A 24,013-nucleotide genomic window follows, 5' to 3' on the forward strand; every position below is an offset into this window, starting at 1 on the left:
GCCCCAGTTTGCTCCAGCCTGAACCAGCCCCCCGTGCCCGCGGGGCCGCTCCTCTCCCACCCCGCAGCCGAGCTCAGTCTTCCCGAAGTGCCGGTTGCAGCCGAGGGTCCCGGGGGTCCCTACGGCTTCTGGCTGAGCGTGGGCCCCGCCGTGGCGATGATGGAGGAGCTGGCCAGGCTGCTGCCCAGCGTTATGAGCGTGGTGCCGGCCCCTCCTGGCAGCACGCCCTGGGGCAGCAAGTGTCTGTTGGCCAGAGCCTCTCTGGTGTGGATGATGGTGCTCCCGTCGTCCACCACGGAGGGAACCCTCCCCAGGGTCTCCACTGCCCCCAGAGCGTGGCCGAGGGCCGCAGCGCTCTTGGTCAAGCTGACCTTCTCCCCGATGTGTCCCAGGGGTCCGTCGCCCTTCATCGTGGCCAGCGTCGAGGTCAGGATGACGGTCTTGGAAGCGGTCTGCAGGACAGGGCCCACCTTTGAGTGTACCAGGCCGCTGGGAGGGCTGGGGGCACTGGCCAGGGGGGAGGTGGCGAAGGTGACGGCGCCAGTGGGAGAGCTGGCAGATGAGGAGGAGGAGGAAGGCTGGATGCCCGGCAGTTTGAGGGGGACAGAGGTAGCCTCACCCATCACAGACTTGGTAAGCGCAGACAGCTTGGCGTCCGACATGACGTAGAGCGTCTTCATGGGGCTGGTGGTGGTCACTGCGGAGAAGGGGAAAGCGCGGTCAGCAGCCGTGGGGACGTGGTGCCCACCCCGGGCTGCAGCCCCCAGCCGCGGTGGCAGAGACGCAGGGTTTCAGACTGAACAGAAAGGCCCGGCCTTGTCCGCTCTCCAGAGCGAGACCCCAAAACAAACCCCAGCGCTGCCACAGCCTGGGCAAGGAAACCACAAGAGTCAAAACTCAGGCACCATCAGCACCGCTCCCCTCCCAGACCGCTCAGATCCCCCAAGGAAGCCTCTCTCTTCCTTCAGTGTCTGATCTTCTCCCCCCAAACGTCCCCTCCCATTAGGACAGGACGTCATGGTTCTTCCTTAGCTGAGCAGGCTCCATCTTGCCCCATCCTACCTGCCGAGCTGCCACAGACCACACCGAGCTCGTGTTGCCCTCGGCGGCCCGGCTCGAGGCAAGTTCTTGCTCATCTCTGGCATCTCCAGCTCCGTCCCACCAGCAGCGCTGAGGGTGCTCAGACCCTCATCACACTCCACCCCAGGAGGCAGCTAAAAGACTTCAGGCATTATGAAATGAAGCCCTCTGTGCTCTAAGGCAACGGCAGAGCTTGCATCGTGGTGGTTAACCCCATCCGAGTCGGCTCCCCAGCCACATCTCCAGTAGCCACAGCCCAGAGAGCAACAGAGGGGAGAGAGACTTCACTGAAATTAAATCACTGGGTTTAGACGGGCTCAAGGGATGGGAAAAAGCCTGGAGACCCACTGCTGGTTAAAGACAACACTGGCCAGAAAGACTCCAACCTGGAGCAGCCCATGGTTTGCCCCTGCAGTCGCCCACGGCTGCGACTCGCTCCGTCCCTCAGGAGCCCGCACCGAGGAGCGGAAAGCGGCACGCCCAGCCACGCTGGGTCACCTGGCACGCGGCACCGTATCTCTCCGATATAGCGGCGTCGAAGATGCACCGCGGCGTCCCGCGCACTCCTCGGCGGTGACAGCACGGCACGAACACCGCCAGCACAGCGTGGAACTCTCCGAAATGAAGCGCCTCGAGCAGGGAGGGCAGGGAGCGAAAGCTGACGGCCAACCGACTAACCGCGATGGGATCACCGACCCCGCCATCCTGGGGGGATCAGGGGGGCTGGAAGGGCAGGAGGACGGCGGGGACAGGCGACTCCAGCCACCCCTACGCAGGCTGGGGAAGCGGCATAGACAACTCGATGATGCTGTTAAGACATCGGCAACGACCGCTCCACAAAACTGAGAGTCTGGAAAATTTTCTGCGCTAACACCCCAGTCCACCCTGCTGCTCCAGCAGCTTTCCTACAAACTGGTCCTCCCCGCTGGATGCAAAGCCAAGCCGAACCTCCAGCGAAAGCAGGTAAAGTTCTCCACAGATCTAGCTTCATCCACTAGCTACGACAAACAACAAAAGGAACGCGAAAAAACACACAGAAGACGACCTAAGCCCAGTGCTCCTGCACCTCCACGTTGAGTCCTGGGGGAGAAGAGCAGAGTTTGAGGGTCTGCAGAGGTCGCTTAGCTGGGTTTAACACCTGCAAGGAAAACAGACTCGCGTGGTAAAACACACGCGCTCCAGAGCTGCCTCGTTTGCCCTTCGGGAAGCTGGCACAGCCCCACTGAAGTTCATCCACCAGATCCGGCCTGAGTGCTGACTGCCCGCTCGCCCTGCCGCTTGCTTGGAAATCGGCTGGACGGAGGAAAACGAAAACCCTGGCTCAGCTGGCAGCGGGCTCTTTGGTACGGAAGCCTTTGAGGATGCAGTGGACTGCATCATTGCTTTTTGTCGGGTTTTATTTTTTTTTTTAAAGTCTGAGGCTACTGGCTGGGTAGCGGCTCTGCAATATTTATTTAGTTGTAACTGGATGGGTCTGCTCTCCCCAGGCAAGGTAAATAAATGTAGGCAGCAGGGAGAGTGCTTAGCGCTACGAGCGCGTGACGGGGACCCTAAACACAAAGTGCAGATAACGCCTTCTGTGTCTGGGCTCAAGTTTAACACTCTGCTCTTCGTCAACTGCTCAAAAACGGCTGCGTTGAGCCAAAACTCCTTGTGCAAAGAAACCATGGGGGAACCTAACTTAAAGTGGGGGGACAAAAAAAAAAAAAAAAAAAAAAAAGGCAACGGGCTTAAAAATAAGCAGCATTCAGGCAGCTATTCCCCCGGCGTGTCTCCGCACGCGTCACCCGGCAGCATGGCTCCAACCCGGCCTCCGCACTGGTCCCCAGGCCGGCTGCCCGCGCCCCACGACTGCCATGCGCCTCACCTACGGGTGCTGCCGCGGCGGAGGTCAGGTGTGCCGCGGGGTCGGCGGGAGCCATCTCTGCGCCAGCCTGGGCTTTGCTGAGATCCATCTGAGACAGCAGCTTGCCAGGAGAGGCGGCGCTGGTAGCTGGGGCGGCCAGGTTCCCAACAGCACCGTCTGGAGCCTGGAAGGGTTAAAGTAACGGAGAGCTACTGGAAGTGCCCCGCTGCCGAGGATACACCATCTGCGGGGGGCTGCAACCATTCCTCGTGACCTGTGCTAGCCCTCACCTAAAAAAACCGGAATATAATCAGAGCACACCCTCTCCCTGCTTCTTCTAGCCTTGCCCTTGCTCTGACCAGTCATCACCAAGTTCGCAGAAAAATGCGTAATGAGAGAAAAACTGCGGAGATCTGGATTTTAAAAGTGCGATGGTGTCATTTGCAGCATCAACACCGCTGTGGGTGCTTGGGCTGAGACTGGCACAAACTCGTTGCCTTTTTCTGGAGCGGACTGGGATGGCTCTATCCCCATCTCTGGGTGTCAGGGAAATCAGTCCTGCTCTCGTTTCCTCCACAGCAATAGTGAAGCAACAGCCAAGAGCTCAAGAACGATTCCTGCATTGTGCAGACCCGCTCGCAAGAACGACGTGCTATTACCAGCAGCACCAGTGCAAGCCCAGCGAAAACTGGAACAGCATACACCATCCTCTGCATCGGAAGAGTTTCCCTCTTGCTTGACGAAGATGTACAAGCCCCTCTGACAAGAACCAGCTGGTTACACAGCACCAGATGTCCACAGATGTCCAATACTGGGACAACTGGGGAGTTTGGATTTGTGTCCTAAGGCAGATGGCAGCACACCCTGGAGAGCACCAAGCTTCAGTGAAATACCTGGAAATTTCCCTGTTTGAGGGGTTCTTCAAACGCCTCTGGGTCGGCTTCGCTTGCCTGAACTCTGTCCAGGTGCATCTGCAATCTGATGCTGCAGGGAGACGAGTGGATGGGCTCCTGTGCTCTCCCTGGGAGCCCTCACAGCCCTGAGCTGACATAATTCAAGCTCCAAAGCAGCTTTTCCAGCTACAAAACACCCACCTCTTCGGTCAGACTTCTCTGACCCAACTTGCTCACTTTCCTCCACCACTGACAAGCAGCGCTTAAGTCTGAGCCCCCCCTACCTGATGCTCATGCAGGTCACAACCTGCTTTTCCATGCCTTGTGCAGCAATTTAACGGTGCTCCATTAGCTCTAATTAATATTTCTGCCCCTGGGAGTGGAAAGGGTCAGACTTCAGGAAAAGAAAGGTCTTTACTGCCTGCTTCCAGCACATCCACCACCAGCAGCTGGCTCTGGGCAGCGGCAAGGGCTGGAGTCAGAGCTCTCCTCGTGCCATCCGAGGGAGACCCTTGCCCAAAGCACAAACCGTGATGCCCCAGCTTGCAGCTCCAGTCATCGCAGCATAAATCTTCACGCCACTAAGCAGAAAACAAGAGCGTCATCCAGCATCGGCATCACTCCACACTTTATGGAGCTCCTGTCAGGCTATAACCACGCTGCAGAGGGGAACTGATACAAAAAGCCACGTTCAAACCACCGTGGAGCAGTTTCTTGAAAAGAGAAGCTGAAGCTTGCGTGTATTTTCACTTTAAAGCCACCCAAACACTCTTGCTTCTTCTTACTCCGCTACTCACAGAAAGCATTTGCACCAAACTCCCCAGGGAGATTCCTCAGTCTTCCACCTCCCGTTTAATGCCCACGGGGGAAGGAAAAGAGTTACCCACTCAAACTGCATCTCAGCTGCTACAGGCATCGCCCCGGCCCCCAGAGTTTAAAAATCACAGCGCACAGCCGATGCGTGGGCTTCACGCTTCCTGCGCAGGCACAGCGGAGCCGTCAGCTGGAATTTCAAAGGGAACCCAACCGACCGACCGCAGCTTTGGCTACTGCTGAAAACACAAGAGTTTAAGCCCTCGGCGTTATCCCCCAAAGCCTTTTGTAAATTTGCTCTTTTACAGGAAGCCCTACTGGATTACGTAATCCTATGTGCTAAAGGTACACAGGAGCTGATGTCAAGGGCTATAATTAGTTACGAAAACACACAGCTCATTCCATTTCCTGTAAAAGCCAGCTTTCAGTTTGCTTTTGAAGCAACTCTCGCAGCCGGCCACACAATGAAGCGCTACCTTGAACACACAAGCTCAGCATTGTAGGTAAAAGTCACAGCGTACAATTTAATATCCAGTTCCAAGTGCCTTAAAACATTAACCCGCACACAAACTCGTTAATCCCGGAGTCGATCTGATCTGTACCACGTTTCATTACACTGTGGAGTTACTGTTCTGCTGGGTATTTAGGGTCTCTCAAACGTAACGAAGGACGTAAAGGAAAGCACGCCAGTTCAAATGGTTTCTTTGAAGAGCACAAAGGCTGCCTCCAACACGGATGAAGAGTTTGAGACCTACGAAAGCGACTCACGCGCTGCTTAGGTGGGATCGGCACTGAGTGTCACTAGCTCTACGTTTCCGAGCTCTACTTTAGCCGGCTTTAAGCTCAGCTCTGCCGATGCTCGCAGGCTCTGTCCCGTTAGCGAAGTGACTGAAAGAAACACAGAAAAGTCAAGGGAGGAAGGACGTGGATGCTCCCAAATCTGAGCTTTAACCAGCAGTAAACCAGGACTCCGCGTGGAAACTACCGGCAACGGTGGGTGCAATGCCAGCTCTAAAGCAGCGCAGGGCAAATTAAGGATTTATGGCTACTGCTGTTAATACTTACCCAACTTCCATCCAAAGGCTTCACCTTTAGGGTAATGCCTCCCTAAATATCTCTCAGGGCTTCCAGCAACCTCAAAGAGCCTCTGCAGACAGCAGCGAGGAGCAGAAGCACGCTCCCTGCCTCCACGACGCTGCCCACAGCTCGAGCCAGCCCAGCAACAGGGACCAAAACTACAGAGCTTCGTCTACAAAGCGAAGATTGCTCTGTCTCTCCTACACCAGCTTACCTGCCCGGGACCTGCGTTAGCGCTGTCAAAAGTAGGAAAATCACGTGCAAGAGAAAAAAAAAACCAGCAACAAACAAACCCTGCCAGTCTGGAGTGATCTTGGCGTCCTCAGCCTTCAGTGCCAGTTTGTTAATCCCTGTTGGGAACTGGAGCTTGATCCCCGCTGGAGCTTGATCCCACTCTCGTCCGACTGCCCAAGAATTTATCATTCTGGGAGCTTGTTGACTTGTCCTTTGAACTACCTTCTCCCTGCAAATGCCTGCCTCAAATCACTGCAGCCAGGATCGGTTGGACAGTCAGTTGTACCCCTCAGCATATACGCAGGCAACCAGCGGCCCTTTTCCTGCAACGCCTCCTTCAGTCCCGCGAGGCAGACCACAGGCCTGGGCTGCCCATTTTCTCCTACATCCTCACATCCAGGAAAGCATCTACAGGAGAGACGCGAGTGTTGCACAGCGCCGGAGCCGAGACCATGGGGAAGCCATCTGAGCTTGGGTCAACCTTGCTGATGGCACATCACAACCACCGCTGACCAACTGTCCGGTGCAGGGAGTCAGAGCCAACCTTTCCACCCTCACATTTACGGATCCATCTCAAAATCAGCAGTGGTTTAAAACAGAGCCCAAGGATACACCTGCAGTAAATTCACCCCTTTTGCTACCTCCAGGATTTGGGGTTGAGAGGTCCACGTCACAGTACCCAAGACCACTACGTTCACAACAACAAAAAAACCCCTCTCCAACTTGGCATCTTGTGCTTTCAACTCAACCGCACCAAGAATTAACAGCTAGGAAGCAGGAAGGCAGGCAGGATCCTTGAGACAGTTCCTGGCACACGTTGAAGAGTCCAAATAGTAAGAGCTTTTCCTACTGTCAGTGATCCACTTCCAAAAGGAGATCTGAATCGAAGAGGTACAACCTTGGAGCACACATTCAGCACTTCATAAATTGATTTCAACAGCATGGCAGTGAGAAAAAGCAGGAGTTGGGGACCTGCAGAAGGAAATAGGACAGTATCCCCAACACCCACAGGGCCCAGCCTCACATCAGGGCATCTAATAGTCAGAAGCAGCATTTTCAAGAGGAATACGGCTCCAGCCAGCATGGCCAGCCCACTCTCCTGCCTGAACACTCTACAAGCAGCTTTCCTCCTCCCACCAAAACCCGTTACTGCCAAGAAAGCCTGGAGCTTCAGTAATATTTCCATGCTGATGTCAGCTTTCGAAGTCTAGCCGGAGATTCCCTCGGTACAGTACTAGCGTGATATCGAGCACAAATCGACCCTGCCACTAACAGACGTGAAGATGAACCGGGTCCTCTTAACCACCGCCTCGCCAGGCCCCTTTCTGTGTGGCCTCAGCAAAGCAACAAAGCTCATCGCACCCAAGAGATGTGACCAAGAACACTTTCCCCACAACAGCTATATCTGCCCTTGACTACGATGGTCAGGAAAAGCTCAGAAAAGCAACAGCGGGCACTTTCTCTATAGAGAAGACGCCAAAAATTACCTGAGGTGCCTGCGTCTGCATCGGCTGTTCCTCAAGCTGGGGCTGGACAGTCCCCATCGCAGCCTGGCTAAGCGTGGTCACGCGGCTGGGCTGCCCACGCAGCGTCACAGTAATGGTCGTTGGGGCCTTCAAGCCTAGAGAACACACAAGCGAGACGCCCCTGAGACACGGGGACGGCAGAGGCCACGTTCACCAACCGGGGGCTGCACCAGAAGCCTCTTCCCATTAAAGGCAGCTGCTCAGAAATGGCTAGCGCACGCAGCTGTCCGTAGCTACGGCTCAAAGGCAAAATAAGCTTCGGAAATGCTGGTCTTGGGGTGATGGGGTGCTCCAGGCACCTGCATCGCATGCCTGTTCTCGCATCGCATCCCCCTTCTCCCTCACCTGCTGCCTGGTTGGAGATCTGAGCCAAGCCAGGGAGACTGCTGGCCAGCTTCGCCAGTCCCCCATTTGTCAGCAGCTGGTGAATGGCCGTGGGCTTCCCGCTCGCTGAGGCTCCCAGAGACAAAGAGGTGGCAACCGGGATGGTGCGGACAATTGTGCCGGTACCGGTAGTTATGGCACTCAGGTTCTGGATAGGCGCGGGCGTCTTCACAGTTGAGGTCTGGAAGCAGAAGCAGAAGCAGAGTACCTGGAAGGAAAGGGGATGGCCTCTCCCTCACGCAGAAGCTAGAGGTCTTTAAAGGTCAGAGTTTCCACACTTCATTCTGGTGGCCACAAGCAAGTCTAAAGGCAAGTAAACTTGTCCCTTCCAGTCTGCACGTACTCATTTCAACTTGAAAGCATGACTGGGAGAAACTGTGGCTCTGCTTCTAATGAAGCCACCCGTTCCGAAAGGGGTTGCCTCAAACTGCAGGGAGGGGAGCTTGCCTGGGAAGTCACAGGCATGCGTTTTCCCAGAAGAACAAGAAAGAGAAAGATCACTGATTCCCCCCCCATCCATTCTCTAACTCTTACTCAGCATTTTCTACGTGACCGCCTAGAAACAACTTCCCACAGCCCTGTTTCCTAGACCTCATGCCACTTAGGGGAACCATTAGCCCCCGGCACACCGCCAAGGCTTGGATGCATCATTTCAGCTGCAGTTCACACCCACCATCCCTCACCTCTTCTGATTCTGGAGCAAACATGGCCTGTCTAGGTTCCCTCTGACTCCTACCGCTTTATCCTCCATACAGCTTCCCTCCAGAGAGGGATCTCTGGTGTCTGCAGGCTGCATACCTGCACGGGCGGCCCAGCAGCAGCCACGCTGGCAGGAAGGGCTGATGACTTGGTCCTGATGTCCTGCAGGCTGAAGCTCAGCCCTTGCAGCAGGCTGCTGGCAGATGCTGCTCCTAAAGAAGTAAATAATAAAGAAATCAGGCTTAGAGAATTCACCAGCATGAAATTCCAGGTCTGTCATATGGCAGGCGTCTGCAAAACTGTTCTTTAAAGAGCAGCATCCCAAGCAGCCTGCCTCAAGGTCGGCGGGGATCCTCCTAGCCACTCGGCACACACAGTCCAACGCATTTCATTGCTGCAGCTACAAACGAGGTTAGCTATGATACCCGGGAGACAAAAGGTCAGTTTTGGTATCTCAAGACATCGTTACATACAAATGACACAATTAACAGGTCGCCTACTGCGCCTTCAGCCTCACTTTATAGCATCCCACTGGATCTCTGCAGGCTCTGCTATAGCAAAGCACTACAAATGCTGCCTCAGCCAAACCCAAAGCAACCAGGGAATGCAAGAAAGAGGATCCACCGAACGATTTTGAACCTGGTTTACCTTTTACATTCACAAGAGAGACATGGAGAGAGGCAGGTACCTTGGAGGGTACTGGCTGGCTGGGCCTGCAGGCAGTGGGCACTGCTAGCCACCAGCCCGCTCTGCAGAGCATGGAAAGCGCTGGGTGCCGTGCTGCTGGGGATCACGGCAGACGGAGCAGGACTCATGGAGGAGGTTTCTGCTGCTGAACTCAGCCTACAAAGCGAGCAGAAGAGAAAGACTCCAGTCAACGATGAACCACACAGGGCAAGGCGAGTTGGCTTTGACAGCGAGCCGTCACTGGCCTAACACGACCAAGCGGGACTCCTGGAAGCGCAAGGCAGGGAGTTGACGAGCGACAAAAACCCAAAGCAAGAGAAGTTTCCCTGTGTCCACTGCGGCAGCTAGAACAAGGAACACCTATGGCAAAATCTGTGTATTTCCAAATTGGAAGTGAGCTTATTATCATGTGTGCGCCTACCCAGGTGCTGGAAGGGCTGTGCCACCCTACACAAAAGCAATCTACCTTGCAGTGAAACATTTCCCGTTTAAAACCTACTTTCTATTTGAGAACAGCTCTTCTTCCTCTCCCCTCCCAGATCAGTCAGAGTCCGGTTCTCCAAAACTTGGTTTGAATTAAAAGGGAAAACAGTGATGTGAGATGTCAATGTCAGATTCATTCCCCAACAGAAATCCCTACGGCCAGTTAATCAACTTCATGAACTGATATTGAGGCTTCTTTCTCCTATCTTTGGAAAAAAAAATGCTTGACTTAGAGGGAATGAAGGGAAGGATTAAAGACAACACTGAATTTCTGGCAAAGACACCACAGTCATTCAAAAGACAGAGATAAGCAAACTTGGATTTGGGAAACCATACAGAAATATAGCCCAACAGCCACAATACCTTCTACTTCTGCCCATTTCTGCCACTCTCAGACTTGACTGCTGGTTGATAAATGGTTTTCAGGAGCCTAAGAGCCTCCTGCACTTCAGAAAATTCCCGTCATAAGCAAGATACCAGAAAGCTCCACATGCAGAAATCACCCTGTTGCGGTGCTTCCCATCAGCAGCCTGTCAAGACGACCCACAGCTTATAAAAAACAAAGTCGCACTCACTTGGGGGTGGTGAGCAGTCCTGACAGCTCCTTTGCGCCCGACACAGACTGGCCAACAGCCATGGGGACCGGCTTTCCAGCGACAACTGCGAAAGAAAAAGAAGAAAGCTCACTCACTCTCCTCCACGAGTCTTTAGGGATTCCCCCTCTCTCACACAGCTACCCACAGACACAGCGCTGCAGACCACGGGCTCATCCTGCTCACAAAGCATCTTCTCAAGGAAACCTCCGCAGCAGCCATAAACACACACTCCAGCCACCACGCTACAGGAGATCGGGAGTATTAAACAGAACAGAGTTGCGAATAAAAACCAGAAAGCTGCCATCGTGGAAGTGTTACGACAGACGGGATTGAAGGAATCAGCTTCAAAATCTGTAAGCAGTGAAATCTCAGGCCCTCACCACCAAATACATTTCTCTCTCCTAAACGTCATCTCCACTAATCCCCTCCTCCTAGTCCATCACGGCACAGGTCTACCGCCTCAACCGATTAATTCGGATCTGGCTGGTCGCTAACGATCGATTTTGTAAGCATTCTTTAGAGACACTTTACAAAATACACAGGGATGCGACGAGTCACAATATTTGTTTATTGCGGCGTTTTGGGATACAACTGCGTTTGTCTTGCGCATTCCTCCTGCTCACACACGGTAAGAGGGAATTCTTGTTTTGGTTCATGTTTACTTCTGCAATTCATTTCCTTTCTGTGAAAAGAAGTAAAGTTTGGAAAATTAAAAAAAAAAGATTCCGGAAACCAGAGATTTTCAAAGCTGCCAGAAGATAAACGGTAACCTTAAAAAAGGATGTGTATTTATTAGTTCATTTTCACAGTTCAAAACAACTGTTAAATTAACCAAGAGATGCTTCCAAAGGAGCAGAATAATTTCTCAGCTTTGAAAACCTCTGATTTCCTATCAGAATGGAGACGCTGACCTTTCAGTCCTGCCCTGCATCGAGCTAACGCTAGTAACGAGCGACTGCTTTACGTATCTGGGGCTCTGCGCTCTGACGTGAGGAAGTCGTATACGCCAGCGTGCGCAGTGACAAGGCAACATCCTTCAGGCACAGGGGTGACTGTAGCCAAAGCTTCTGGCCTCCTTGCAAAGGCTCAAGGGGAAGAAGGCCGAGCACATCACCTCTTCTTGGACTGCAGGGACCTCTGCAACGCTCGTCGCAGTGGGTTTTCCCAGCCGCAGAGGCAGGAGAGGAGCTGGAGATTGTTTATAGGTGTATCGAGCACATATTGTGCCAGACTTCAGGCCCAAAGGGGAACAGCAGAGCGGGGCACTCGGCTGATTCGTGAAGTCTGAACGCACGAAGGTCTTCCAGAGGGAGAAACATCGCTGTCATCCCTAAAGCAGGAGCACGTTCCAGGTGAGAGCTTCACACAGGAGTTGCAGGAGCAGGCAGCAGAACCGGAGACACGCATGACCTACTTGGAGCAAGGGGTCCACCAGGACCGGCATCCCGCTTCCAGCAGCGGCTCGATGCCTCAGAGGAAGGTGTAAAATTCGCCTCGCAGCTCACAAGGCTGCGGTCGAGGATTTCGCTGGAGCGTGCAATCCCAGCTGCTACGGCAAACAGAGGCTCCTGCCAAGCTCCTATGCGCTGCCAGCCCCCACGCTTCCCCAGCTATCCCCAAGTCACTCACACCTTGAGCCTCCGTCTGTTTTCTGCAGCTAACTCCTCCAAAAATAACAAAAGTCACAGCTCCCCTCCCCTCCCCACGCCGTGCCCCAGAGGAGGGGGTCTGGGCACAGCCACGACCCCGCTCTCCGGTTAAAAAGCAGCTATGCAATCGCAACTCACTTTCTGCCTGGGTGGTGAGGGGTGCTCCGTTCCCCACGCCAGCAGCATCTCCGTGAGAGACAATGGTCACCTTGATTTTGGCTCGTTTGGAGGATTTGGTGCACTGGGTCGGGCTGGGGGTCTGATGCCTCTTCAGCTGCATACGCACATCATCTTTCTCAGCCCCGTCCGAGTGCTCTGATGAGACTGGAACTAGGGGACACAGAAGTAGCTTTTTGAAAACTGATGGCCGATCCCTCGAGGTCAGCACTGCTCCGCTGTGCGCACCAAGGTGTGGAGAAGGGACGCATGCCCATGCACACTTCCACAGCTCCCTCCATGCCAGCCTTACCCATCTCCCATGCACCAGGAACCCGCGCTTCTCCTTTTCACCACCTACGCTGACTTCCGCGTCCCCTAAGCTGCTGTCTTAGGGCCAGGACTTAGCTTAAGCTACTCACAGGCTAAGGCACGACAGCATTTAAAGTCTGTCTCACCTCTGCAGCGAAGAAAAATGGATGCCTACAGCGATAACACATCTCCACATAAAAGCTTTTCATTTCAAAGCGTGGCATAATCAATCCTAATTTCCAGGTGAGGGGACGAGGGCGCAGAGACTTGCAGAGCTGGTGCAGGCGTGCTGCCAGTGCTGGGATTAGAGGTCAGCCCGCCTGTTCCTCCGACACACCAGCAACGGTATCTGCATGCCTGTTGTTTGGCACATCCCTTCCAGCGCTTGTAACCGGCCCTCCAGGAGCTGGACTGAAGCATCCAGGTTTCTTAGAGGCACCAAGCAAAGCAGCCGTGAGCACAAAAGGTGCTGCAGCAAAGCCAAGCCCCCACATACCCTACGCTGCTCGGTACTAGGGGAGAAAAGCTGCGAGCTGAGATTTCTCTTCCGCACCAACGGCTCGTTTTGCTGCCACATCCTTGACCAGTCACATCCGTTTCGTCCTGCCTAGAGCACAAGCTTGCCGGGGCCAGGGCTATCCAAAAAAGCACAGAGGACCCACGACAAGCGCCTCTGGGCAGCCCAGGAACAAAACGTGGTCACGAGCTGCCACATCCTGCCCATCCGTTCTCCGCACGTCTCCCACCGCTGGCGTACAACCGTCCGGCCCCAGCCTGAAATGCTGGTGGACTGGGGCGAAAACGAGGGCGCAGATCTGCCTCCCGCTGTGGTGTTCGCAGCCTGGCAGCGCTCAGAAATGCAGCCAGCACTATGCCCGAGTGCTGCCGTGATCTGCGGCAAAGGGGGAAAGACCTTTACGCAAAGCTACGGAGAGCCCTCTCCATCGAGAGCTTCTGCAGACCACTGCTGAGCCAGCTAACTCCCTCTTTACAGATGGTCCTGGGCATCTCAGCCGTATATTCAACAGCCTAGAGAGCAAGATGTACATACCTTCTTATTTATATATATCTAGAGATGGATATATTACATAAAATTGATATAGATGTGCGTGTGTATATGTAGGTATATGCTCCAGGCGTATCACACCACCCGCATACCTCTGAGCTGTGGGTGTAGGACAAGACTGCAGCCAAATCCCTAAATGTCTGGTGACTCCAAGCGTTTCGGGGCCACTCTGGTCCCCAAGACAAGCACCAAGCTTGCTGTGCTGCTATCAATGGCCGGACTTGTGGCTCGAGCCACGTGTTAACTCGTGACACTCGTGCAACGCTCGTGTGCCTCCCACCCACCTGCAAACATGCATCGTCCAAATCGCCGTCCAGAGAGACCTCATCAGGCGTGCACAGACTGCAGGCACCAAAGCCCCCCCAAAAGTGCCACCAGCCAAGCAGGACAGTGAAACGGCACATGCACAGGCAGTGGCGTTAGGTGCCCCTCAAAGCATCGGCGAGCAGTGACCCAACGTCCCTCTGTGTCCCCACCACACGAGAGCGGAGCCCGCTTCTGCTCGCGCAGGGGCACGCAGACCCCCGCCGCGAAGGGCTGGCTGCGTGTTCGGGAGGAGCACCCCGCTCCCAAAACAACAGCGAACGCTCCCAAGGCACGCACCCCGGCTTCCTACCTCGCGGCTCAAGCAGCCAAGCCAATGCAGTAACGAGCCCAAAGATCTTAATGAGCTTTTGATCTTATCAAAAGGCAGGGCAGGCTGGTGCCAGCCTCTCCACATCTCCCCACCAGCGGGGTAACATCCAGCGTGGTTTCTCTTCCCAGCAGACGCTGGGTGGGGGAACTCTGGATAAGTTCAGGGCTCCGTGTGTGCTCCCAGGCTAACCTCTTCGCACAGGAGAGAGCACAAAACAAGGCTCAAGGGAGAAACAAACCTTTAAAACAACCAGCTTGGACCAATACTTGCCTCAAGAGTTTGTTACCACAGTTGTATATGTGCAGCTTGGCCTACATCTTGTGCGTGTTCAGGGCAAGCAGGGAGCCTGAATCTTAGGAGTCTCTACACAGCATGCCAAAATACCACCAGCTTCTCTGCGTCCAGCGCTTGCCTTGTCGAGTTAAAAGCACCAGCATTCAGGGTGTTGCAGAGAGGCAGTTCTCGCCCACATCAACGCTCTCAGCACCCTGGGGTCACCCGAATACAGAACTGACAGTGACAGCTCACGTGACGACACCGCAGCCTCCCAAAGCCTTGGATTTCAACCTCTTGTCCTCTCCTAATGCCAGATCCACAGAGTCACTGCCATTCGAGACGGCAAAACGCGTCTTTAGATACGCTGTGGATCTCACCCCTCAATCCCTAACCCTCAGAGCACCGCACACACTGAGGTCCACCTCCCTGCGTGCTCCAACACCCAATGCGAGAGACCACAGGACTAAAGACTGCTCACTTCCACGTGTCTCCTGGTCCAGACAGCATCCCTCTCCCACCACATCACCATCTTCCCAAAGCCATCCCTCTCCCTGACCTCTCTGCTCTTCTCTAACTCTCTCTGGCCAAGAAACCCTGCTCCACACGTCTACATCTGCCCCTTCCAAGTCACTTGGCAGTCCCTTGTTTCTGCTCCCACTGACAGCCCCTTTGCTGCTCCACGTGTTTGGAATGCTCCACCAACACACGCAGTTTCCCAGGCTGGTGTCCACATCCCCTTCTCAGCCCCAGCACAGGAAAGGGTTAAACTCATAATCACAAAAAGTCACCGCATCGTCTACAAAGTTTTAGTCCATCAGAGCAAACCGGCTGCCAGACTACACAGCCCGAAGAGCAGTATTTACCCACCAGAGCAGGGAAAGGGGAAGAGCTCAGGAAAGGTTAATGCTCTCAGCTAGCAAGTGGGCCATTTGCTTTAGCTTCAAATACAGCAATGAGAAAGCAAAAAGCAGGGGGACAAGGGGACACATTGGGCCACATCCCCAAACCAATGCAAGGGAAGAGGAAGACGATGAAAGAAGGTAGCAGAGACAGAGAGAAGGAGGGAGACGGAGAGAGAGACAGCAAGAAGTGAGGAGATACTCACCAAAGAGACATGAAGAGGTGCCAGGAGGAAGAGCTTTCCTCACCAGCATGTTTTGTTTCAGAAAAGCAGCGAACTGAGCTGAAATGAATCAGAGAGAATTACAGTATCACAGCCCGGCTCTGGAGGAGGACAGGGAACTCCAGGGACACCACTGCGACCCACAGACAGAGACCTCGGAGCAGGCAGGCAGGCAGAGAGCTCCAGACATGATTCATCCAGCCACGGGGCACAACAGAGACACACCGACCTCCTCTCCGGATGGCAGCGTAGCACATCCGACACTAGAAGGGGCATCATCCCAGCTTTCAACAGAGAGCGTGTCCCAACAGCACGAGCCCTCTCCAGCCCCACAGCCACTGGGAAAAGGTCCGGCACCCAGGGAACGAGAGCAGGCTTGGCTGCGAGAGGCATGGCTAGCTTGACCAAGCGGTTGCACCAAGAAGCTGAGAGCAGCTGGGAGATGTCAGCCAGCACATCCCTGAACAGCTACAGCCACAAAACGCAGGCCAGAAGCCACGCTGCAGCAGCGCTCCTGACAAAACAAGGCGGCCGCAACACACCCCACTCCACAGACCCTCCTCCCGCGTGCTATCTAGAAACTTCCTCCCTCAACGACAACAACAAAGGAATAGATTTCTTTAGTCCGTGGGCTGAGAAATCAAGGGAGATCCAAGCTTCAACTTCCCTCCCTGAGTTAGAGGAAGACTTTAGAGAATGTGGAGGGTCACACTGTTGCAGGAGACAACAACAAGCCTGTTCAGGTCTGTCTTGAACAAAGAAATAAGGACAGAGGGAGGATGGAAAACTATTCCCCAGGTGCCGCTTAAGTTTGCCAGAAGGGATCATCATCAACAAAACCATTACCTACATTCACAGTGTTCACAATCAGACTGAAGCTGCACCATGAGCTTTTTAATCCGCATCTAACAGGACAAAAAAACTCCACAGCTCAAGCTGGTTTCTTATTCAGAGCAGGTTTTCCACTGCCATTTGATGCAAGATGACTCTGTAATTACCCAAGCCCCACTTTTTCTGCCACAATTCAATAGCCTCAATCATCTCCTGAGCGCCTGTAGTCTCCCTCCCAAGCAGCCGTCAAGGATACGAGACACCAGTCAACACACTTGAAAAAGAATTAGAGCAGTGATTTGGTCAGCCAGAGCAAGTGAAAACCCTTCCCACTTTGAACAGCAGCAAGGCTCCACAAGCTGCAGAAACACCAATTCCAACCTAATTTCAACCCTCCACAGGCTGCTGCCTTTGGATGACAGTGACGGGGGACTGAGCTGTAGAAAAAGCTGCCACAGGGAGCTTGGAATTCAAGACAAGACTCAGAAGACAAAAACCTAAACACATCAGGACAGATAAAGACCAAAAATCTGGATGCTAAGAGGGTGGGAAAGCTGTGGGGCGTTACCTTGTGCCTGTTTGTGCGTCAGGACAGTGTCCGTCCTCTGCACCTGCCTCTTCAGCAGCTGCGTGGTGCCGATCTGGCTGGGCTTCTGGATGGAGGACACAGCAGCCATTTTAGTCTTGGGGCTTGAAGTGGGGCTGCTGGAGACGCTGGATAAGTCCTGCTCAAAGAGAAGGTACACCTCTTACCCCCAACGTTTCCCTAAGAGGCAGTCGTAACCCTGAGCGTAGCAGCACACAGGCAAGAAGGTGCACCCTCTTGGAGCAGATCTATTTCTGAAGGTTCGTTTGCCCCACCACAAGCCATTAGTCCCTCCGTATCCTCTCACCTCCCTCTTCCGACACTAACCACGTCTCTCACCCCATATTTCAGCGGTACAAAAGCATTTCTTTACACAACTCTGCCTTTCCCAGCTCAAAGTATCCCAGAGAAAGCCCCCACCTCCGAGCCTGAAGGCGAGGCAGGCACTTTGGCTGCCGGCGAGGCAGGCCTGCTGGTTCTTTCCGGCAAGTCAAACGACAGATCCCTCCTGGTCGAGTCACGTGGCTTCTTCTTCTTCTCAGCATCCAGGTCACGGGGATCGGAGCCCGAGTGGCTCTCTGCTCGGGTGAGGACGCCAGTCAAGAAGTCGGCTATTTCATCCTAGGAAGGATGAAAGAAATAGTTAGACTAAGTGGTGTGCAGGTCTCTAAACAACTGATCTTCACAGCAAAAAAAGAATGAAAGATTCCCAAAGGGCCAAAGGGATAAGGCTCTCTAGGTTTACTATCCCGCAAAAAGAAACCATAAAACCTTACAGATAGACCTTGGCTTTCTCACTAAACCTCACACTCCACTGATTTCTGACACACAGGAGAGAAACACGATGGTTCCTCTAATGATCCCAAAAGTACCGCTTGCTTCCTCAGGCAGATGTACTGGAAGACTCAGAAAACTGCTCTTTTTTTAAGGTGCACTACGAGGAAGCTCACGTCTCTTCTCCTGAAAGGAGATAGCCACTTCAAAACCCCACTCAGGAGAGAGATTACCTTCGTCCAACCAATCCTGGCAGTAAGGTTATAACTTCTGGTCACTGAGACATTTCAGCACAGATTTTTTTTTTGTTTTTATAGATATAAGGTGTAAAAGGAAGACTTCTGTGGTTACCTGGATACATCTGTCCACCATACTCTGGGTCAGGCCTTCTGACTTCTTTTTGGCTTTGCTTATCCTATTAAAAAAAACCAAAACCCGCAGATGGAAGTCAACACACATTTGGTTTTCCACTTTCACACTAGCAACATCGTTCTTCACCTGAGAGCAAGATTCAAGCAACAGCAAGCTCTCTCCCTTACCCAGTTAGACACAGAGTAAGGCAAGAGCCAGCTCCGTCAGCTCTCAACTCAAGACTATCGTCTACCGGAAGGACGAGATTCATCCCTCAGAAGCGCCGAGACAAACTTCGATGACTGAGGAAAAACGCCCAGCATCCCAAAAGCATTTTCCAAAGTAAATATGACATTTCCTTCCCTTCAGAGCTCTGTCTTCAGACCCAGTATGAGAGTTTTACGTTTATTTCTTTCCTCTCCTTTACTGATTATCCCTGCTATAGATTTCTGACTTATACGATGCTCCAAAATCTTGTCTGCGCTGCTGGGTCCAGGTCTAGCATCAGGCCAACGCTATTCTCATACACGACTTGCTCAGGTTTTTGGTGCAGTTATTCCAACCATGCACAAGTGTGACAGAAGAACAAGCTCCAAAATCTACTGAAACCTTAAGAGCTTCTTGCTTCCTGCAAGGCTGTTACAGCCTCCTTATCCCAATTCTGTGCACAGCCTCCAAAAGCTACGTATTCCAGAGCCAGGGGTGGCATGAAATAGCAAATACTTGCTCTAGTGTCATACCGCACTGCACCCTGGATCTTTAACTTACCACTGGGAGAAAGGATGCAGATTTATCACAGAAAACCAACCTCTATCCAACATACCAGGTTTTGAATAAAAATGCTCCATCAAGGTCAGCTCTGTTATGTAGTTCCCGTCTAGTTTCAGTACCAAATTTGGGGTTTTTTTGGGATGCAGCACGCTCAGATCTTGCCCAATGTTCCTGGGAAGAGAATATCCATCTCGCAGACCCTTACCTGAGATTGTCATCTGCTCCTCCCACCACCACCATGCTGTTATCGGCTCGTATTTTCTCCCGGAAATCTTCCATCGCTTCGATGTTGCACTGCAGGGAATTCTGACCGATCACAAAGAGGACAGGGGTCTTCATCTCCAAGAGGGGGTCGTCAACATCCTGCAAGAGCAAGGGGAACTGTAATCCGGAAGGACTGATCCAGGACGCAGAGTCTTTGGAGCCAAACACCTTTCTGAATTAGACGAGGATTTCCAAAAAGGGAAGGCACATGCCACAGGGGCAGAGAGTGCAATCCCAGTACATACCAACCGCAGCCTGAAAGGAGAGAAGTATAAACTGTGCGGTTCGTTTAAACATCTCGTGAGAAAGACTGACTCAAAAGCTGAATGAGTACATAGCGCTGTTACTCATTAACAGCTCAGACTGATGCCCTCCCCCTCAGAAACCCTATTTCACTGCATTTTCCTCCTTCCAAGCTTTTGCCGCACAAACCCACGATAAGGCTGAAGAAGCGCCAACAGCGAAGCTTCCTGGGGTGAGGCCCCGATGGGATTTACACTGCCGTACCGAGTCCTGAAGAAAACTCTGCTCGAGAGCAGCACCGTGCTCCAGAAAATGCCTTTCATACAGATTCCCACTACGCTCAGAATTAGCCATTTCATTAGCACAACCATAATCATTCCCAACCCAGTCACGCGCTGGTCAGCTAATAAAGGAGCAATTTGGGCCCTGTATAAAGCAACCCAAGTTGTAATCTCTGGTGCCAAATGACACAATTAAGGGACCTGCACGTGAGACCCCAGGAAGGAGCTGCAAGAACACGTCACAGCAGAGGCAAGCAAACACAGGACTTCTCACGCCTGCTATCACGTCAAGAATCCTGCTATGAATGCGACAGTCCCGCCTGTTGGGCACACCTCCTCCAAATAAAAATCACACGGACATTCCTCAAAAAATCTTCCGGTTATCACTGGACTTCCAAGCTTGATTCTATGAAACAATCTAGGGAGATTAAAAAAAAGTACAGGCTCCATCTCCCTTTGGTCCTTACCCCTCTGGGGCCATCAACGGTGAGCAGCGGGAATCCAAGGCACACAACTGCAGTGACATACTCCATCACTGAAACCTGGGGAGAAAAAGCAACAGTCAGCATCCTCACAGTCAAGCGCATCGAGGGTGCGAAGGCTGCTTTGCCAGGCTCCTGCCGGGTACAGAAATATCTTCCATATTTACACCTTGCTTTGTTGATTAAAGGAGTGGGGGAAAAAACATGGAATGACTCAGATGGCTTACGCCCCCACGACCAAAAAGGATGTCTGTCTCAAAGCCAGGCTTTGGAAAGAGAAAAGGGACAAGAAGAACCCCGGCAGACCCTTAAACGCAACAGTAATTCAAATCTAACTCTGAACTGAAGCTGTCAAGCAGGCTCTGAGAAGATGCGAAGGAACCGGGTACTTACGTGACAGGCCACCAAGGCACCCGTGTTCCACCCGATCAGGATGATCGGCTTGTGAGAGAAGTGGCTGTGAATCTAAAGGACAAAAAAAGACATGGATGGAGAAGAGGGACAGACAATGGGACAACGCACTGGGGTGGCACAGCACTTACAGGCAAGGTGAAAAGCTTGAAGGGAGCAGCAAAGGCTCCCCCAAACGCTCGTCGCTCTCACTTACCTCCGCCACTTTGCCCCTCACCGCCCCGATCATGTGTTCCAGACACTGCAACACTCCCACCCCGCTGCCGTTGTTCAACAGGTGGGTGGCGATGGGAATCACCTGCGGTTTGAAATGAAAGATCGATAAATAACAAAGGCATTAGTGGGGACAGCAGGTACCAACAACAATTAGCACGGACTGGAACCCAGTTTATGCATGAACTTGCACTTTCTCTCTCCCTCTTTCCCCCAGGATTCCCTTCTAGCCACTAAAAGCAGAGAAAATAGAGAATTCCCCCCAGAGGCAACCTCTGCTACTCACCTCGCTCCTATACACCCAGTATATCTACCACGTTAAAGGCACGTGAGCAGCTCTGTATCCAGGCAGAGGACTAAGGTAACCTGTAGTCTCTTTCCTCAACCTCTTCCTACCGGAAGACTCATCAATCCTTAATAACAGTAATGATACAATCTAAACTGCTGGGTGATGGATGACTTTGGCCAGCAAGAGACCCCAAATGCATCGGATTTGGGCAACTTCATCCCCGGTGCAGCATCTCAAATGGTAAATGCTGCGGGTGGCAGATGCCAGCCTCTGCTTTCAGCTCAAGCAAGTATTTTGGTGCACCGCCGGCTTACAAAAACAAGCTCAGCAGCAGCAGTCTAGTTTGAACTTCCCTCCTTTCAAACCCAACTATACGAACCTTTCCCAAGCAGGAAAGCTGCGACTGCCAGAATCGGTGCCGTCGAGAAGTGGGGAACATGGAGTTGGAGGGTCCAGAGGAAGCGATCAGGATGAGGGGGGAACCAGGCAATTTGCTCTACAGAGTTCAACAAGAGACACGTAAGGGAAAGCAACTTCCCTGCCCGAGACCTCGCTGCCCAGCCTGGCACGCACAACGAAGCAGGAGGGATCTCGCGTAGTAGCTCATTAATTGATCCCATTTTCCCCAGCCAAAGCTACCTCGGGATAGTACAGGGGGAATGAGTCCAACAGAAGGAGTCCCCCTCATTGAGCAAGTCTAAAGCAGGAGGAAAAGAGCCCAGGTAGCAAGACAGAGGCGGAAGGAAGAGGACAGCAGAAGGATGGGAAGAATAAAGCTGATGTGAGACCAGCCTCTCGCTCCCTGCAAGCCCCAAGAGGTACTCACTGGTTTATTATGTGACAAGACACCCACTGCTGGGTCCCAAGGTCTCTTCAGCAGCAGAGACAGAGCCTCGGCACCCGCCGCCCCCGTCTTCGCGGTAGAGGAGAGCAGCATCCTGTCGATCAGGGTGGGGATCTGAAACCAGAGGCCAGAAAGGACTGAGAAAACACACACAGCCACTCCAAAGAAAAAGGACAAAAACTCCATCAGCTTCCTTTAACGAGCTTTGCAAAGGGAGAACATTATAAGTGATAGCAAAGTCTTTCACTGCTTTTATCACCTTTCCTTTAAGCGTTTGCAGAGCATCCAAGTAAGCAGCCAGCACTGGCAAACTGAGGGTTTCCACTAACGTCGTGTGAAGCCACTGGATCAGCTTGGTGTCCCAGTTCACACTAGCCAGAGCTTGGCGGACTCTCCGAGCACATTTGTCCACCGCTATCCTCCTCAAGACTGGCTCGTTGCAAGCCTAAAAGCCAGGTAATTAAAAAGAAACAGTTACGGGAAAAATCAAGCACGCACCACAGGAAAGTATTGGCTTGGGCAGCCCAAAGTCCTCTGGCAGCAAGCAAAGACCAGCATCCTCGCAGTGAGGACAAAATCGTGCCTCAAACAAGCCCAGAGCTGCCTGTTTTTTAAGGCTACAAACCCCACAGGCCAAGACTTTCATCTTGACTCAATCGGGCTTTGCTAGGAAAGACTGATAAACACACACAGGCAGTGACTCTGCTGGAAAGTGAAATAGGGAGTAAAAGACCTTACCCCTTCGTTAGCTAAGCGAGCCAGCCTGTCGGACTGCAGCGCTTTGTGAATCTTATTAAATAGCTTGTTCTGGGCCATCGTCCAACCCGTCCTGTCGAGAAAACCAGAGAGGGAACGTAGGTTACATCCAGGTAACGTACTGTTACATCCAGGTCCTGCAAGCTGCTGCCCGTTCCCAAAGGCAGTCGGCAGCACCGCTGGGCATCGGCTGCGGCTGCAGCCTCAAGAACCGATTTACAGCTATGGACAAAGCGAGTTTCGCTACTGGGGATTTAAGTTAGAAGACGGTTCAATAAAAAACACCGGGTTTTAAGTGTCACTAGGGTGTGTTGGTGAAGGTCCAGGTATCAGAAAGGCAAGAGAAGAGCAGAAGCAATAAATAAAACCAAAATAATCGCTCCTTTTAGCATAGGTTATCGCCACGTTTCTCAGACAAACTGTCCAGAAAAAAAACCTCCATTCCTCGTAACATCAAGACTGTGAATTGGCTTGACTACAGTTACAAGGAGGGTTTTTAATAGGGTGGAATTTATGCATAGCCTCATTTTTAATTTTTGACATTGGAATATGGCCGAATTGAGGATCTACGTGTAACCTGCCAGCTCACTGCCCCAACCTCCTCCGAACAGAGGAGAGAGCTTCACATGAAGCGTGTGGGAGAGGTTCAACAGCTGAGCCAGCCTCTACCATTAAATCTGACAGCTTTCACAGCAGGCAGACAAGGAATCTGGACACAAGAATTTATTTTCTTTGAACATTATTCAGTTCAGGAACATCACTACGTATTAAGTCACACTAAAAAAAAAAAAGAAAACCACACCACGCAACGGGTGGCTGTTTAGTGCCCGAATTCCTTTTCTCGGCTATCCCCACCCTACCTGTTGACGTGTTCCTCCCAGTCGTCCGGCGGCGGAGGGGCGTCAGCATCCGTGCGAGCGAACATCACGTGGCGCTCGCACTCGTTCATCACGCTGCGCGCCTTCTGGTTGTCATAGAGCGGCACGGGCGTGGGCGTCACCGTCTCGACGTCGATGGGGATATCTGCTTCACTGTCAGGAATAATTACGCTTTAGAGAAGGGGATCGCTCGCCTTGGGGTCTGCCGTGCTTTGCAACGAAAAGTCCGTTGAGCTTCATAACCAGGTATCTTGTTATTCCCGTTCTGAGCCCAGGCAGCCCCCTGAACCCCAAGACCAAGCCCTTGAGCTGCAGCCCTGAGCGCACTCCCATCCCTCACCCCAAACTCACCCGTGACCCCAGGCCCAGCCCCACACCCTGACCCTACAGCAAACCATTGAGGCCTGGCCACAGCCCCCCTTCCCGCCCCAACCCCAAGGCTGTGAAACCAGCCCCGAGCCCGTCCCCAAGCTGCCGAGACCCCCAGCTCAGCCCCCATGCC

The 24,013-nt window shown here is 52.8% G+C and overlaps 1 protein-coding gene across 4 annotated transcripts in view; it reads right to left on the reverse strand.

Moving 5' to 3' along the window:
• The window catches only part of KANSL3 (KAT8 regulatory NSL complex subunit 3), a 25,855-nt gene continuing 1,842 nt past the window's right edge, over positions 1 to 24,013 (reverse strand). The window contains exons 2-22 of one of the 4 annotated variants that reach the window (XM_075523653.1): positions 23,494 to 23,664; positions 22,616 to 22,706; positions 22,137 to 22,322; positions 21,860 to 21,991; positions 21,413 to 21,529; positions 20,728 to 20,829; positions 20,514 to 20,585; positions 20,106 to 20,180; positions 19,056 to 19,213; positions 18,080 to 18,143; positions 17,375 to 17,575; positions 16,937 to 17,093; positions 15,520 to 15,597; positions 12,106 to 12,297; positions 10,298 to 10,382; positions 9,241 to 9,395; positions 8,652 to 8,764; positions 7,815 to 8,034; positions 7,431 to 7,564; positions 2,948 to 3,110; positions 1 to 697 (exon numbers count right to left, since the gene is read on the reverse strand). In XM_075523653.1, coding sequence (XP_075379768.1) covers positions 120 to 697; positions 2,948 to 3,110; positions 7,431 to 7,564; positions 7,815 to 8,034; positions 8,652 to 8,764; positions 9,241 to 9,395; positions 10,298 to 10,382; positions 12,106 to 12,297; positions 15,520 to 15,597; positions 16,937 to 17,093; positions 17,375 to 17,575; positions 18,080 to 18,143; positions 19,056 to 19,213; positions 20,106 to 20,180; positions 20,514 to 20,585; positions 20,728 to 20,829; positions 21,413 to 21,529; positions 21,860 to 21,991; positions 22,137 to 22,322; positions 22,616 to 22,706; positions 23,494 to 23,664 — 3,244 coding nt within the window. In that variant the 3' untranslated portion in view covers positions 1 to 119. Of the gene's footprint in view, positions 698 to 2,947; positions 3,111 to 4,948; positions 5,521 to 7,430; positions 7,565 to 7,814; positions 8,035 to 8,651; positions 8,765 to 9,240; positions 9,396 to 10,297; positions 10,383 to 12,105; positions 12,298 to 15,519; positions 15,598 to 16,936; positions 17,094 to 17,374; positions 17,576 to 18,079; positions 18,144 to 19,055; positions 19,214 to 20,105; positions 20,181 to 20,513; positions 20,586 to 20,727; positions 20,830 to 21,412; positions 21,530 to 21,859; positions 21,992 to 22,136; positions 22,323 to 22,615; positions 22,707 to 23,493; positions 23,665 to 24,013 lie in introns of those variants that run through there. The other 3 variants (XR_012778697.1, XM_075523655.1, XM_075523654.1) reach the window with 3 other exon arrangements.

This window comes from Mycteria americana, chromosome 23, assembly GCF_035582795.1.
Source record: "Mycteria americana isolate JAX WOST 10 ecotype Jacksonville Zoo and Gardens chromosome 23, USCA_MyAme_1.0, whole genome shotgun sequence".
NCBI lineage: Eukaryota > Metazoa > Chordata > Aves > Ciconiiformes > Ciconiidae > Mycteria > Mycteria americana.